The sequence below is a fragment of the Onychostruthus taczanowskii genome, unplaced genomic scaffold (assembly GCF_017590055.1).
Source record: "Onychostruthus taczanowskii isolate IOZ18803 unplaced genomic scaffold, ASM1759005v1 scaffold23, whole genome shotgun sequence".
NCBI lineage: Eukaryota > Metazoa > Chordata > Aves > Passeriformes > Passeridae > Onychostruthus > Onychostruthus taczanowskii.
This window is the reverse complement of record NW_024499573.1, coordinates 1,754,993-1,773,027: the sequence shown is the minus strand read 5'-3', so window position 1 is coordinate 1,773,027 and position 18,035 is coordinate 1,754,993. Positions and strand designations below refer to the sequence as shown.

The 18,035-nt window shown below is 36.8% G+C and overlaps 1 protein-coding gene across 2 annotated transcripts in view; it reads right to left on the bottom strand.

Moving 5' to 3' along the window:
- Positions 1-18,035, bottom strand: part of MAGI2 (membrane associated guanylate kinase, WW and PDZ domain containing 2) — a 704,176-nt gene that overhangs the window by 490,936 nt on the left and 195,205 nt on the right. For both annotated transcript variants that reach the window (XM_041405490.1, XM_041405491.1), the window contains exon 2: positions 1,218-1,334. In XM_041405490.1, coding sequence (XP_041261424.1) covers positions 1,218-1,334 — 117 coding nt within the window. The remainder of the gene's footprint in view (positions 1-1,217; positions 1,335-18,035) is intronic.

Genomic DNA, 18,035 nt, shown 5'->3' with positions numbered 1-18,035 from the left:
TGGACTGGGGTTATAGTAAGAATCTGCTTAGGCTAATGATGCACCCAGACAACCTTGGAAGTGGGATTTAGTCTCAAAAATTTCTTGTGCATGCATTTCCACTTCAGCTGTGATGTTTCTCAGCATCTTCAGGCAAACCTAATTTATCATAACTCTATACAAAAATATTACATTTTTTGTTTTCTGCATACAGGTAATAATTTTTAAATGTTTTTCCCCACCTTCCTTTCTGATCAGTTGTAAATGGAACATTAGAAATTAGGAATTTGTTTATTTTTTTAAGAGGATCTTTTCAAAGCTCCATTCTTTAATATTATGAAAGAAAAAACACACAGTAGCATTCACAACAACTCAGTTTCAGAGTACCCACTCATTACCATGTAAATAGCACAGCCACTTACTCAGCACACCTTCCTCTGCCTATCATTCCAGTGCCAAGCCTGTGAGTTCAAAAGTGCACCCCCTTTTTGCCAAAACCATTTTATGTCTGCTAAGCAATTATTCTATGAGGGAAGAATAATGGAACTTCAGTCCATTTTAAATGACATACTGTCTGTCAGCCAAGAAGATCTGTTCTGAAAGGCATGGCCCTGACAGTTGGGCACGGCTTGCGTGACTCTGCTTAATTTCATGTCTGCTGTTGAAGTAGCTGAATATGGTCAATACAACAAAAAGTATTTTTAGAGGTTTCAGAATATTTTGAATATTGACTTATGTAGCAGTAAACACATATGCAAGACAGTACAAAGTTTCAGTGCCATGCCTGTTGCATTCAAACAAAATCCAGTGTATACATTTCTTCTGTTGCCCTATTGCTTTCTAAATCCAATAGCATTATTACATAATGAATATCTGAAACATGAAGCATATCAAACTCTCTGTTGGACATCCACTGAACCAGCCCCCAAAACTGCTTTGTTTTTTTTTTCTCTTTAAATTTGTGCTTCCTGAGACTACAGAAGAAATAAGATTATTATTATTCTAGAGACAGACTTTATGAAATTACAGCTTTGAAAACACCACGAAAACATCAGCATTGCACAGCTGAATTTCTCAGCAGTAATGTAGAAGACTGGCACCAAGCCACAAATCTATTTGCAGGAAGGCTGTTTTATCCACAGAACACCTCTTCATGCATTGCAAAGAGCCTCAGCAGGACTCACTCAGATAGGCTATTGCCACTAAAATCCAGGTTTGTCCATCTCCAGCCTACTTACATGGCACTGTGCGGAGGTAGAGATTGTCTCTTATGATCTGCTGGAGCTCATGGTCCACCGAACCTTTCTGAAACCGTAGATTGAGGTAGTGACGAAGGTCCTTATCAACAATGCCTCCTGTCAGGGAAAAGACAAATGAAAGTACAATTTAAAATTATATTGCTTTGACGGATGCAATGAATCACTTGTGAAGTCTTTGTGGCTCATTTTCCTTCATGGTTCTGTCACGATGGAGGACGAAAAGCACATAGAGATTTCTGGTTAAAGCATGTGGTTGGTACGGTATTTTTTACTATTGATAATTGTAAAGCTAAATCTTGACCACAATTTCTTGAAAAACTCATTTCCTCATCAACCCAGGACAAGTTCAGAAAATAAATATATAGGATTATAGACAGAGCTGTCAATTTTCTTTCTGCACAAAACTTGAACATATTGTTATCACAAAACTACCTATATATGTAGGTAAATAATAAAGTATTAGGTATTATATTTCCCATGACCGTGTACCAATTTCCCATTTTTTATTGAACTAAAAAACTTGGTTCAAAATCTCTGTGCAGTGCTTGGTGGTTTTAGTCCATGTGTAACCAGAATGAAATGTGGCTGTCTGTAGAGATCATATAAATGTTATATGTTCTGTTTTATGTATATTGATAGAACTAACAATTGAAGGAGGCACTGTCAAAAACGAGGGTTCATATTTTATTTCCACCACCAAAAATGTCATTACAATATCTCAGCAAAGCAGTGCATATGGGGGAAAAACTGAGTTAAAAACCTTGTATTTGCCACTTTTACTATAATTTTAGGACAAAACAATTTAAACTACTGACTGGTATATCATCTTCCACTATGAAAGGCATATCTATAAATCTAATCCAACATGATTAATAAGCATTTCCCAATATAGTTCCTCCTCATTTCTTTTAACCTTGAATAGGGATACATTTATAATTATGGAGAAGTCTATAAATAACTCAATTTCTTCTCTCTCTGAAATTCTGACATAGGAAAAATATAGAAAATCATTACTACATTGAATTCTGACATATATTCCCAAGATGAAAAATTGCAAGTAGATAGATCCCTAACTTGTTGCTTCACACATGCAACCTTAACACTTTTTTTCAAATGTCATTTGCTATGGAATCCTCTGCCAAAAGTCTTGTTGACTTAGACTATATGAAGATTTTCCTGTAAATAGGAACACATAACATCCCTACTGAATTATCTGAAAGTCACTGAAGAGCACAAATGCTTATAAATTAAAATATATTTCTTCTTACAGATATTCCTATTTATCTGCCTCCTATAAGTCTATAATATTATTACTGCTGCACTTTGTCAGTAACTTCAAAACCTTTTGTTCCAGGTTTACAAAAAGCTTATAAATATTTTCTCTCTTTAGCTAAAGGCAAAAAAGCCAGCAAACTTTCATAATCAAAAGAAGGGGGAAAAAAGCACCCCAGCTCATATGACACAAAATACCTGTATGCCCGGTCCCCTGAGGCTGAGAACTTCCGTTTGGATCTCTGTTCTTCCAGGATCCCCAAGCTCTAACTAATCTATTACTTTGTACCACTAACCCTCTTTCTTACAATAGAAAAGTTTTTGCAGATGAGCCCATCCTTACTTCTAATTTCTTTGAGATTTCTGAGGGGGCTGTAGACAAACTCTCTGCGTCTGCTGTCCTTCGTGATCGGCTGCAGAGAGTAAAGGTCCTGCAGCTCTTGCTCTTCTCACTCGAATATGAAGAACATGCCCAGTGATGCAGATGCTCTCTGGCAGCCTGAGAAAATGCCAGCTCGAGAGCAGCAGCTGTAGCCTGCCCACTGACACAAACTTGAATCATTCAACTTATAACATTAGTAAGTTTAGGATCTACACAGATTTCTGACCCTCAAAGTGCATTTTTTATTTGCAGCCTCTCATTTCAAGCACAGCCATTTAATTCATTTATTTCAACATGTGTAATGAATGCACTAAAACCTCCTAAGCACTTCATAAAAAGAGTCACCTGATATTTTTGGCAAATTGCATATTCCAAACTAAATATAAAAATGTGTATTTACAGGAAGAGATGCCTGCAGCCTTGCATTTGTTATGTGCAATTAAAAAGCAAGTTTCTAAGAGAAATAAACAGAAATAAAATAATGGTGCAGAGGAAATAAAACTTCCAAGCACAATGGAAAAAATATAATTTTTTCTTAACATCTGAGTATATAGTGTGGAACTTTGTGCATTTTAAAGAGCAGTCAGACTAACTACAATTAACTACAATGTACAATTACCAATTTTCTTCTTCAAAAGTAATTTTGTTGTCTTAAATAATTCATGTTTTTCAATACTTTGGACATAAGCTACCTTTTTTTTTTTTTTTCTTTTTTAAATCTGGTATAACAACAAATTTTTCCTCCTGGAAATTTTAAAAAATAAAATAGTTCTAGAGCTCAGAAAAATAGATGCAGTATATTTTTAGTTCATCCTTTCAATTGTCATTCTTTTGTTTTTCTCCCCTAAAAAGTTCTGTAGTTTTACTTAAAGCATATTGACTCCAGAAGTGCTTTTGTGGTATTTAAAGTACCTAGGCTTTGGAGCAGCCTGATCCTTTTGAAGCACAATCAGAACAACATCTTGCATGTGCAGTTATGGCTCCATAAAACTTTTTGCAATAAAACTATAGTGTATTGCAAATATGTAAACCAGCCTTGATTCAGCAGCAGTGAATTACAGTATGTGTTACAGACTATATAAAGCAAAAATAACGTGCATAATAGTAATAGGACTATGTCCTCCAATGGCTGAAAATAAGATACAGAAAATGTTATAATTTGGTTTACTTGGGAGGGAAAGAAGAACAGTGACAATGACAGTAAGTTCACAGAAAAAGAAAGAGGGGAAGAGCATTTTTACAGTCAGTAACTACTATTTAATGACCCTATCCAGCCCTGTTAGACAAGTGACTGACTTAGCTTCTGTAGAATTCAACTTCCATTTATTTTCTCTTTCTGTAGAACATTGATTGAGATATTGAAAAATTCCTGACATGAACCTAACCCCTTTCTTTTCTCTTATTGCCAGGCTGCCCACAGTGGAGGAGCAGGGACGGTGCTCCGGGATCCCGGGTGCCCATCGCACCATTCCACAGATCCCGGCGCTGCTGGGGCTCTCAAGCTGGAGCTCAGAGAGAAGGAGCTCCCCCAGGCCACATCCTGCTCGCTGCATGTGACAGCAGCAGGAAGCACTGGTGTGTGTCAGAGGTATTATACAGCTCAAGCTTTAGGAGCCCAACCCAGAGCCCATAATATAAAGGGTTCTTTGGCCACTGCCACAAGAGGAGGCTGCCAACTGCGTGATGGAGCATTCACTGGCTTGCAGCCACGCAGTGCTTTTACACTTTATTTTCTTTTTGCTGGCTTCAGGCCTGTGCTCTGTTTCAGTTTCATTTCACTCCAATGGATCCCCTTGCTTTGCTAGCTGAGAAACATAGGTTGTGAATTAAATACTTCCAGTAATGATCTCTTGCATAATGCATGTGTGGGTTAGGTACAGCTACCAATCATGATGGTGAACTCATAACCATGACTGAAGTTTATTCCAGACATTATAAAATAAGACACACTTGGCTGAACTAAAAACTGCTCTGTTTGCATGTTATACTTACGAATCTAATGAGCAAAGTATAACTTTTTACAGTGTTCTAATAAATTTCTCTCATGTTTGCTTGTCTTTATAAAATCTTGTAGAAAAGTCCAATCAGAAAAGAAGTACAATAAAGAACCCACAGACAAAAGGGTACTGAATAGTTTCTAGATCATTAAAAAATTCAAATCTGAAGATAATTACCATTTCCAAGAAAATGGCAGGGATAAAGGTTTAAAATTTTCTGTAATTCTAAATGCTGTAACTTCCTATTTGGTAACTCACTAATGCTCCAGCTGGAGTCTACAGTTGCATTATATTTTCCATGAAAAATATGTAAACAAAAACATCCCTCTTGTTCCTGCAATGGTAGCTCTAAATAATTTGTTTTACCCTTAACACATTTTTATTGATGTAAATTTTCAACAAACACTTCTGAGTATTCACCCATTAGTATTTGCTCCTCTTGTATCATAATCTTTCATTGAATTGACTTCCCAAAATATGGTGTGGTAAATTATTTGGATTTTTTTAACAGTAAAATCAATTGCATCTCTTCTGACGATGATTTGCCTTAGATATTTTATTTGCTGGGATTAAAATTTAAAAGATTTCTGTTTTCCTGGCTTCCATAAACATTCCTGGTTAGAAATATCTATGTACCAGAAAGACTTTTAGATCTACATTTGCATCTTTACATGCTCTGCATCTGGAGAAACTAAAGGAAGTATCTTAATATCGTTACTCTGTGAAAGCAAAAAAAGCTCATAAACTTTCAGTATAAACCACCCCCTCTTTTCTACTGCTCTGCTTTAATCATATTGGCTCTCCCTTTGTTTTTAACAAGCTTCTACTTCTGACTTTAAACATAAGCCATATATTTGGCAAAATCAAATGCCTTGAATGACCTGGCTTTCACCAGCTTCAGCAGGAGTATTCTACTGGAGAGTCTCATCCAAATTATTTATTCAGGTGGTACCTGCAGCTTCATATCCAAACCATGGGATGAGTCCATTGACATCTGAGAGCAGCTCAAGTTTCTTCTGCATCTCTGCAGTAGAATACGTGCAATTTGGTGCCTGCTAGATTAATTTATCCTTCACTGTTCACAGATACTCTAATTGACCTTTCTATAAGTAGCCCAAATGATGACCTAAGTTCTTTAAATCAGCTATATCAGGAATATCTGATTTATTATTTTTATTATCAGCTATATCAGATTATTATCTGATTTATTATTATTCTTTTACCCAGGAAGGTGAGTGCAAGAATATTCTATTTTTCCTATTTTTTCCCACACTGTCTCTGGGAGATATCAAGAAAATCATAGTCATCACAGGTAAAAAGCTGTGTGCATGGTCTAAGTGCTCATTTCTGAATGTCATTTCAAATGGTCTGGTAAGAATCCAGAATACCTCAAATTACCCTAGAGAACCCATCTTAGTCATTCCAATAATTTTAGTGACACCATGACCACTTATCTTTAAACATCTCTATCATTTTTTTCATTCTGTCATATACAACCTTTACATTAATATTTTCCGAGAAATTCTTTCGCCCAGGATTTTTCTCCAGGGAAGCTGAGAAACCTCAGAGAAAAAGGAAAATAATAATTATCTTATTTGCTTCTCCTGTGTTTTGCTCCTTTAGAATGTGTTTGGAGATTGTTCACCAACAGGTGACTGCCTGATTGGATTCTGGGGTCAGTTGTTTTGTCTCATTGGCCAATCAGTGCCAAGCTGTGTCAGGCCGTTGGAGAGTGTCACAAGTTTTCATTATTATCTTTTTAGCATTATGTAAGTATCCTTTCTGTATTCTTTAGTTTAGTATAGTATAGTTTAGTATTCTTTAATATAATGTAGTATCTTTAAATAATAAATTAGACTTCTGAGAACATGGAGTCAGATTCATTGTTCCTTCCTTCCAACGTCGAGGCACCCCACAAATACAATACAACCTATTGTGAGGTGACCTATAATTCCCCTCTTCCTGTCCTGTTCTCAGACCCACACAACTTCAGGCTGATGCAAAAAATCAGAAATCAGCAGCAGTGAGGGATGGGCACCACACAGCTGTGAGAAAGCCCAGGTCAGCCACAGCTCCTAAACACTCCCTCTATCTTACACCCTGAAAGATTCCAAGCATAAACCAAAGTTTCTTGCTCTATCCCCTGGTTTTTCCCCAGATGATCCTCTCAGAAGAAGAGCACCAACATTCCTTTTTCTCTTTTACAAGTTTGATGATGTCTTATTGTAATAAACTTTAAAAAAAAAAAAAGAAAACAACCTTAAGAAAGCCTTCATGAAATAAAAAAAAATATTATTTCCACTACTCAGATGAATTCATTTTGCTTGTAATGCAAATGGTACTTTTTAAACAAATTAAATATGTCTTATTTTAATACTTGAACAATAAAGATATCAGGCATTAAAAACATATGAGTCAGTAAAAGATGATTTACTTAAATAGTTTAACTCACAACAGTTAACCAGAAAAAACACTTTTAAGAGAGAATATGAAAATTACATGTAATATGAAAACTCCTGGTTGGGTTTTATAAGGGTTCATTATTAAAATACAGCCTGTAGCTAAGCCTATTATTTGAGGAAAATCATTCTCAACAAACCTATCTGGTGCTCAGATTAGTATAAAGATGAGTGTTGGCATTTCCCCGGTCTTGGTATAATGGGCATACTCAACAAGGGATGATCCCTCAAGTCTCCATGTAAATACCATAACAGTAAAAAAAACCACTTTAATAAATAATAAGAAGCATTTATTTCACTGCCAGCCGTAAACAGAAGATCACACATTTTATTTTAAAGCCTTTCTACCCCTAGATTCAACTGTGCATCATCTTTGCACTTCTGCCTGCCTTTCACCACTACCCCCAGCCAAGTCTCCCATCTGACTTATCTGCAAAGCCTTAAACCTTTGGGGTGAGCTATGAGCTCTGTTGAATGTGTGTGATGGAGAACCAAGAGGGAATTATGCAAGAAAATCCTCAAGGAAAAATTTAATTTCTTTCATATTTGGGACTACTCCAATAAATTGTATTCCGTGATCTTTTAATGGAGATCTAGACAAATTTCAATGCTTTGGAAAAAATGAGATCTTTGTATTCTTCTATGTGCTATATACAATGAAAAACCTTTTCAAATCTAATTTATTGATGGGAAATGGCCTTCTCTTTCATAGCCTGCTATTTTGTAGTCTTTCTCTTTGGGTATGGATTATATTACTAACCTTTTTGCTTATGGATCTTTTACATACACATGGATCACATTTATAACACTTAGACTTGCATCCTTAGCTTTATCCTTTGATTTCTTGCTCCTAGCATTTTAAATTCAAAATTTGAAAATACAGGATTGCAGGACTTACAGGTTAAACTGCATGGGGATGACACTACATAGACTATATAAAATCCTGCAACGAATTCTAGCCAATGATTGATTTTCTCCATTATGAGAATTCATATTTGGATGTATGTCTCTGTACAAATATGCAATTCCCTGATCTCTACAGATGATATATTCCACCTGCTCTCCTCAGACCACGAGCCTGGCTGAGGTTTGCACACTCTTTGATCTCCACAGTGGAGAAAGTTTCCATTTTGTTTCTGGGAACAGAGGAGTCCTCACTGCCTAAGGACACCGTGGGTTTAATTCACCACTGTGTTACACCCGCCTTTGTTGTACCTTCTAGGGTAGTCTGAGGACCAGATAAACAGGATACCCTGGAGCAGCCACAAATGAGACCAGCACCACAGGGGAAGACGGAGTCTAGGAACACTGTAAAAGCATATCATTCCCTGGATTTATTTCCTTAGTTTTTGTGGCTAGCCTCAAGCCTCTGTTTGAAATGTGAAGACACAAGTGTGCACTATGCTGGAAGCAAAAATGTGGTTTGCAATGATACAGAGAGGCTGCGTCAGCAGGAGAATCAACTGAGCCAGACACATCTGCATTTTGTACCTTACCTCAAATTGCTGAACTTCAGCTCTTATTACAATATAGATCTCCACTCCTCATGGAGGAGAGTTTTCCATTGCAAACTACAGAGTTTTCCATTGCAAAGCCAGCTGCAGCACCTTCCAAAGGCTGCTAGCAGCATGCAAAATGAACTTTCTAATCTCAAAGTTACCCCAAGTCAACCTCAAAAAATGCATATTTACCCACTAAAATAATTTTGTACCTTTGCTGTTTAGAGGTAATTTTTTTGTTTGTTTGTTTTCCTAAGTTAATTTGCTGCTCAGCACAGTTCTAGATTGAAGTTGCTGGGAAATGCCATGATTTAACTGGCTGGTAAAAAAAAGTCCAGCTGTCAATCTTGTAACATGGAGGACAGTTTGGGGCACTTTGCTTTCAGACTACTCATCTTTTATTTGGTGTTCCATTTAATAGGTGCATAAATAAAGTGATGTTCAAATAATGCTGCTGTTCTCTGCAAAACCTGTTTGGAAATGAACTGCCTTTTACTCTCATTTTGCAAATTCACTAAAGATAATTATGAACCAGCTGTTTGTATGTGCCTCCAGTTTATGAATGATTTGATTTTTAACTTACACACAAACTTTAATGAGTGCTACTGAGATATTTAAAGACTCATGTTGTTCCTACTAGACTTGCTACAAGGCAAATAATTATCTTTACAGATGTTTTTGACAAACATAAAATTGTAAGAGATCATACATTTACTTACAAAATGAGAATGTCAAAACTCACACTCATCCTGTGCAGTCATATAGAAGCCAGCAATATTTTCTCTTGAAATTTGTACATATTTACTGAAGTCTTTACCAGCAGTCAAATACTAGCTGGCATTCAGATGCTCCCACTCTGGGAAATCTCCTTCTATTTGGCCAAAGGGTGTCACAACAGAGTATGAAATTTGCTAACATCAATGTTTGTTATGTAACCCAGCTCTCAGATACAGCTCCCAAAGAAAGTTCTGGAAACTGACTTCAAGAAGTCAGTTGGAAAAGGGAAATAATACATTTTATTGGTATTCTTCTAAAGACAAAGCCTGTTTGAAAAATGATGGCACATAAAGATGAAAACTCACAGAATAGGTTTAACCAGAGATTGACTGTATCATACTGAAAACATTTGAACAGACAAGTAACGCTGGTTTTAGCTTCAGAAAAACATTTATATTGTTTTTTGAGTTGGATATATTTCCAGGAAGATGTTTTGTATTCTGGGAATATCTACATTAGTCGGAAATGTCCAGCAAAAAAATTTATGTAATGAGGGAAAAAAAAAAGAGTCATAAAGATGTAAGAATTTTATTTTTAATCAAATTGTAGCAAAATATTTTTAATGTGTATACTTGGAAGAAAAAAAAAAAAGCACTCATGTGCTGCCTACTGACATGTTCATTAGAAAAAAAAGTTAGAAAAATTAGACAAATTGAGTTCTCTGAAAAATGCAGCATTAATCTGTAACACACAGTAATGGTGATAATGGGGGCCTGGTTTGTTCTGCCTGGATACAAATCGTGCCTCACTCCATCAGTGCAATTCTCTGTGCTTCAAGGGTGACTCCTTCAGCACCAAAACCCAGCAAGCCCTCTTGGGGTCAGCTGGTGCATGCCCAGGACACCTGGAAGAAGGGCCTGCTCAGACAACATTCCTCAGGAATTCCACACATCTCACTTGTACCTAAAGCCTCCTCTGCTGTCCACATCCAGAGCCTCTGCAGCCTCCTCTGAGCTCCATTCTGGCCCTAAAACCCTGAGCTGGGGTAGACTGCCAGTCTTCATGAAGGTTCTGTTGCAGGTTTTATTATTCAAGCAAAAGCAGAACTTATATGTTCAAATTTCTTTTCCAGTGGACAAACATTCTCCTGTCCTTGCTTTGCAGTGGGTAAAGCCAGCTCCTCACAAAAGTAGACAAAAATTTATCCCCACCTTTAATAGAAAAGTTACTGTTCTGTTTAATATTCTTTTTCTATTAATACATCAGCACAACTCTTCATCTAGTAGGGACACAAATATTCTTTTTCTCTAATACTCTTTTCATTTTATCTTTGTGGAAGACAACTGTGATGGAACTTTGACGTCTGACATGTATTTAAATAAAATATGAAAGACTGAATTGGAATAGTGGCATAATTTTACCAGACTTGAATTATTTGAAAGGTATTTTACTTAAATCATAGCTGCACAATTTTAATTGCTTCAGATAAAGACTTATTTTCCTTACTTCTGGAAATAATATTGCCATATTAATAGGCTGTGAATTGCTGACACTTTGTAAAAAGAAAAATTAATCTGGGTGAAAGAATCCCAGTAATACACAATTTATGAGGGAAGTAAGCTCACAGAGGTTACCATTGTATGAGTTCTAATAATAGTTTAAAAATATGATTTAGGTTGGTATCGGAATCATGGCAGCCCAGTTTTTTAAAGTCTTTGTAGCATCTCAGTCTGAACTCATAATGTACCATGAAAAATCACTATCATAATACATTACTTTCTTGCTTTCTAATAGTCATAAATAGCACAACAGCATTTGCAGACTTTGGACTCAAGAAACTTGTCAATTCCGAACTCAATTTTGCAATAGATAATCTGAATTTTTCAGATTCACAAAATGATTGATAATCTCTGAGACTGAATTGCATATATGTTATCAAATGTGTTTCTTTCCCTGAAAATGCTGTATTCCAGAATCAAGTGTCATTCATATGGCATTCATATCAAGTCAAAAGAATAGTAAAACACTGAGAAAGATTAAAATGGAAAATGGTCTGCAGCTATTTTTCAGTAATGGAAAATTAAGCTGCAAATAAGCCTGAGGCTGAGAAGGTATCCTCCAGTTTTATAAACAGCACAATACTGAGCACCAGATAAGTGTCACAGCCCTCTGCATCTCGCTTGTGTGGGATGCTCTTCTCAGCTTGCAGCCTACAGTGGCACCACCTCACAGTTATCACACAAGTTAGCCAGGACAGCCAGAAAATTTCTCAGCACACAAAACGAAACGAGTCAGGCTGGAAATTGAGCAAGTGGCACTTCTGTCCCCAAGCCAAGGGCAGGTGAATGCCTGGGAGTGTTGAGAGGCCACTGCAGCAGTGGGTGCACTGTTTAGCCCTTGTGGGATAACACTGAAGTGATAATATGCCCTGCACACTAAGAAACCTGCATTTCAGTCAAGACAGAAGAGTCTGATGACAGTGGAGTTCTTGAGGTCACCTGGAACAAATTCTGCTCTACTAGTGGAATGGGTTGTTTTTAGGCTTTACAACAAATCAAACAAGATATAACTAGACTAGCAGTAGCTGTAATATTTAGATATTTACAAGACCACACTGTTCATTCCATTGAAAGGGAATTACTTAGGCGCTAAATAGAACAATATTTCTCATAAAAGCACTCAGCTCCAGGTACCAGAACACTTCCCATCAGAGAACTATTGCTCTGAATCACAGTCTGGGTCGTTATGTTTGGTGGTCTGTCTCTGAAAAACATTTTGTCAAGGCAAAAAAAGAACCATCAGAGTCTGGGTGTTCTGGCTCTGCAATGTGGCAGGGCAGACAGCCTCTCTAACTCTGCCTCTGAATCACTCCCACTGAACATACAATTCCTACAGTCACTCTTTTTTACACATATGGAAAGGAAAATCTTCCTACTTGTCTCAGAGATAAGCTGGCAGGATGAAATGAAAGAAAATAAATAACCACAAAATACAACACAGAGATTTGTAGATGACAAAGCAAACGATTGCCGTGTACTTACTGCTGACAGAGCTTTCTAAGCAGTGCAAGACCGTTCTTCACTTCTAGGCACAGCCAGACTGCATGAGCCCATGTCTCTGGGTCAGACAAAAATAGTAGATCCCCAACACACAACCACAATGTAGCTTCAAATTAGCTTGGTCTCAAAAACCTACAAAAATGGGACTGATTTTTTAAAACAAAACATTGAAGTCTTTTTAATGCTACTCAATAAACACTTCAAAATTGCTGTATGTGTAGCCAATAGAGCAGTGTCTTCATGCCATCAAAGGTACCCTTTGTGTAGAATGGTACTTTATCATGAAAGACAGCACTTGGTTTTGGAGCACTGAACCAGATGCTCGGTGCATGAAGAGGCTGTTATGTTCTGGGATGGTCTCAGTTGGTTAGCTGAGTCCCCTCGTGCTGATTTAATTAGCACTGCTGGAAAATGCAAATGACCAAAAGAGGCACTGTGTGTTGTGCAAAATTAGATTGTGAAAAATATGTGTGCTTACATAATATGTTTCAACAGAGAAATAAAATGCTCCTGCTCCCAGGAGCTGTAGGCAGGCAGATGGTGGGTACTCCAGCAAGATCATGTACTCTGCCTGCAGAGACACGATGCCCTCAACCTCTGGGGAAGAGACTGCTGCTGCATTTCTCTAATACCCCAGTCTGCTGAGCCACAGAATAAAGCACACAATTACAGCTGGACTAAAATTGCTCACTCTGCATCCCCAGAAGCGGAAAGGTGTCACATCAGGGGACAAAAATGAGATGACAGAGCTGTAGGTTCACTTTGTTACCCTTCAGGCACATTGTCCCCATGGCTATGATCTACTGGACTAAAATCAATATAGTCTGTAGTTCAGGAGTATGCCTAGTTGTTTTACACAGAATTTATTACATTTTCACAGTGGTTACTTAATTAAAAGAGAAAACTAGAAGGCTAAAATCAGGGGACAATAAAGAATTTGGCAAGCCACTGAGGTGTGGATTAATAGTTACACATTTCCAGTTTTATCTGTGCATGTTAAGGTCAATATCAATCTGCATATGGTACAAAGCCATTAAAAGAGCCTCAAACATGAACATTATCAAGCAGGATGTGCCTGTAATTTCACCTGCCTTTCTCTGTAGAGATTTTGATGCATACCCCATAAAATATTAGATCTTTACTTTCCCAATGCCATTTCTGTCATTTAATGCTACAGGCCCAATATACTGTAAGTAAATTTTACACCATATAAGAAATGCCAGCAGTAAATCTACCTTTTCTTATTTTTAACATGCTTGACAGTATTAAACTAGCATGCAGATATAATGGAGAGATTTATGGTTTTAAATCAGGAAGCTAGTAAAAATTTTCTGTTTCTCTAAGACTGCAATAAAACAGGAAATTAAAACAATAAAGGGCTGGATTCTTGGACACTTGTACAGCTATAGAAAAGAAAGTTTCTGTTCATCTCATGTATTCTCTTCTACACACTTGAAGACTGAAAGGAAACAGAATAATTTCAGTACTTGGCTTGAAGAATTTTACCTTTACCCATTTTGAAACACTACAGTGAGGCGTCTTGGACAAATACTACTGAACTTGGGCCTCATATGCAGAACAATGCTAGTGTGAAAGTCAGATTGTTTACTCATCCTACACTAACAAGCTCAAATAATGCTAATGCCAGAGTAGGTCTGCATTCAGATTTTGGGGTATAAGGTGTCAGAGCAGAAAAAAACAGATGGTTTCATTTAGGGACTCTGCAAGTGTCTCTTGCTTTAGGAAACCAGGCAAAGGCTGATGGCAGAGGATGAAACAATGACTTTAAAATGCATATTTCGTGCAATAAATAAACCCTATCACCCGCTGCACATTAGGAAGGAGGTTGTATGTTTCAGGTGTCCCTTCAGACTAAAATGTGCTAAGGGTTCCATTTGAACCTTGTGGTTTCTTCTGGAGGCTCCTTGAGCTGCCAAGTGATGTCCCAAAACTGTAAGTTAGTTTACATGACAGAAGAACTTAAAGATTGTATTGGACTTGTTCAATGTGAAGTTCCCAGAAACTGTATGGATAACTGAAAAAATAATGCAGCTTGGGGATCAGGATTAACAGAGAGCAGGTCCCACTGGCCCTGCCAGTGATGCTGAGTCCGCAGAGGCAGTGAACCCCACAGGACCAGGGCTCTTGATGTCCCAAACAAGCAAGTATTGGGTCTGTATAAATCTGCATGATCCTAACACATCTCTATCTTTATACCTCTTTCTTGCAATAGATGTCAGATCTAAAGAAATGCATTATAAAAAAGGAAATATCTGTATGTGTCTATATCAGTATAGCACAAGCCACCTAAAGACCTTCAGACTCTGTAACACTGAGGGGAAGACATATTTTTGCTTGCAGTCAAAGAACATTATAAACAAAAAAAAAAAAGACCCCCTGCTAATCAAATTTCTTTTGCACAAATGACAAGTTGCAATGGTGTCAGAACGTCAGAATGTCAGAATGTCACTTAAACTCCGATTCAAAACTGGTTTCTACATCAAAATAGTGAACTCCTGAGGAGGAATATCTAGAGCAGGGGAGCTCTCTTGTTTTAACTGAGACAGAGAGGGAAGAGAAAATCCTGTTCATCCCAGCAGAAAGAAAAAAACCAAAACATTTCAAAAAGTTATGATTGTATGATGTTGGTTGAAGCTTGGAGCAGAGCATCCATGGCTGGTTGTTTAGAGACTGACTTCAGCTGAAGCTATGATCTTATTCCTGAGGTGAATTCAGAGGTATTCCATAAAGACATCTGATTTTTGGTGCTTTAATTAAACAAAAGGAGGAGAGACATTTCAAACAACATTCAGTAGAGCAGTCTGCCCTGTACTGCAGTCTGGAGTCTTTTAATCTGCAACAGACTAAAGACACCATGAAAAGGGGATCTGGGATTTGTTCTTAAGGAACATATAAAAGATGTAGTAATTCACCAGTTGTCAAAGAGCTGGCAGATGCCCTTATTCAGAAAGGGAATAGTCATTGTAGGAAAATATCAACTTTTTTTTGGTTGGAGATATTTCAACAAAGGAATGCCATGCATCAAGGAAAACCAAGAGGAAAGCTAACTTCTGAGGATGCTGACAGCACTATAGCACCTCCTAAAAAGTGTCAACTAGTTTAAGCCTAGTGGACTCACAGTGGACCTCTCAGAGCCAGCCACTTTCTGGTTTATCTTCAACCAAAATAAATCCAGTCTGTATCTTGTGATACTGATCTGAAGGACAAACTCAAGTATAAAGTTAATTTCTCAGTGCAAATATGTTTCTCATGCTAGAAATTCTTTCTTTTCATGCTATACTAACTGAGCTATGTGTCTTGTTTTTGCTTGTTCTGCAAGCATAATGGTTATCTCCTGCCCTAACAAGTACCCAAAAAGATACTCATTACTATTGCTACTTTCAGTACTCAATACTATTGCTACTTTCATCATCATCATCATCATCATCATCATCAATCATCATCATTATTAATATTAATGCCTGCATTAATCTGTGCCAAAAATAGAACACCACAAAGGGAAAAAGGATGCATTTTGGGGTAGCAGCCAACTACTACACAGCAAACAAGGAAAAAAAAAAAAAACGCTACTGAAAAATGCTGAATATTAGAAATAATTTATTCAGAGCCTCAGATTCAAACTAGCCAAAGGCTCCTGAAAGAATGATTGGGTTAGAAAAATGTCACTGAGCAATATTTATGTCTCTAAACTTGGAACACAGCATGAGACAGTCTTAAGATTACTTCTTTTTTGTTTTAAGGCAAATTACATTTTCTGAATTTCTGCATCAAAAATGTGGGAATTTAAAAGCATAACACAGAGAGAAGGCATATCTATAATTTGGTGGCTGCTGATTTGGAAAGATCAAAAACCACCCCAAAATGAGCAAAGGTACGCAGTTATATTTTAAGATTAAATATATTATATATTATTATTATATTATGTATATTAATGCTTGATGTTCAAGGTCAGAATAAAACCCTTTAGATCCTTTAGTCTGACCTCCCACATGTTGCAGGATATACTGCTTCAATCAGTACAGTGACCTTTGTACTAAGCCTTTTAATTCTTGTTGCTACAGCCTTTTCCAGAAACATCTACAGCCTTGGAGATGAGAACAGCTGGAGACTCTTTTCTTCTGCTGTGGTGATTTCATTGGCCTTCCTCTTAAAAAAATATATGCCTTAATTTGAATGTCTCTGACTTCTGTTTCCAGTTCTTGGTTTACAGTACCCCTCTCTCCCTTCCATAATGAAATACCTGTAACTGCTCCATGAAAAAAAGTTTGCTGCAAATTAAACCACTTTCTTTCTCCTTTGTCCACTTCCCTTTCCTGGTCTTTTTCTTCCTTTTATTTTTTTCTTTTTCTCCTGTTAATGTTGATCTGAACAAACTGAGAGAACAAATTTCTCTGTTTTTATATCTCTTGGATGTTTTCCCCTGCAGCTGATTTCTAATTTGTCTATATCACATATAAAGACAAGACCAGAGCTAGACACAGACCCCTCACTGCCACTTACCCCAAGAGCCACAGAGGACCCATGACTTTACCATCTCTAGAATTGAAGGAAATTTGATATTTCTTTAGAGAAAGCAACTGAAATGAACTCATGGCTCTTCTGAAAAGTCTTTAATTTCTTCACAGGGGCAATAGAACCCTGTGTATTTAGGAGTATTCCAGTATCAGAACAAGAAAGCTTTTAATAGTAATGAAATAGGCTGTCACAGGACACAGAAAAAAAGAGGATTCAACACAACTAGGAGAAATAGGAAAATTACAGTACAAGAATAGGATCTATTTTATTAAAACCATCAATCATTACATTTGATGGCACAGATGACCAGTAAGAAACATGCTCTAAGGGCTCTTTAAAAAGCCAAAGGTATTTACTATGATTACAAAATCAGCCACTAATATAGCAGGTGTATATCTATCTATCTATCTATCTATCTATCTATATTTTATGATTTGGGTTTAGATAACTTCAACACTGAAAGATAAAACTGCAGGAGAAAATCTGGAGTATTTTAAAACAGACCAAAAAATGCTTTCAAGAAATAACAATAAAGTCTTAAACATTATTTCCTATATGAAAACTGAACTTTCACTTTTTTGCAAAATATCTCATATAAAAATAAAAATAAAATATAAAAATATTTACTCATATAGCTTCATAATATTTCACCTACTTGCTTAAAGTTTATAGGTACTGATAACCCTAAATGGTGAAGTGGCTTATGACGCAAAAGAAACTGAATTTTACAGCACAAAGATGCTATGGTAGATTCACATTTATTGTTATTACTGAAAATTTCGTAAATCTTTGTAATTTAGGAAAATAAGAAATTGCAATTTGATGAGAAAAAAAATTTAGATGTGCTGATCACTGAGATTCCCCACCCCTAATTGT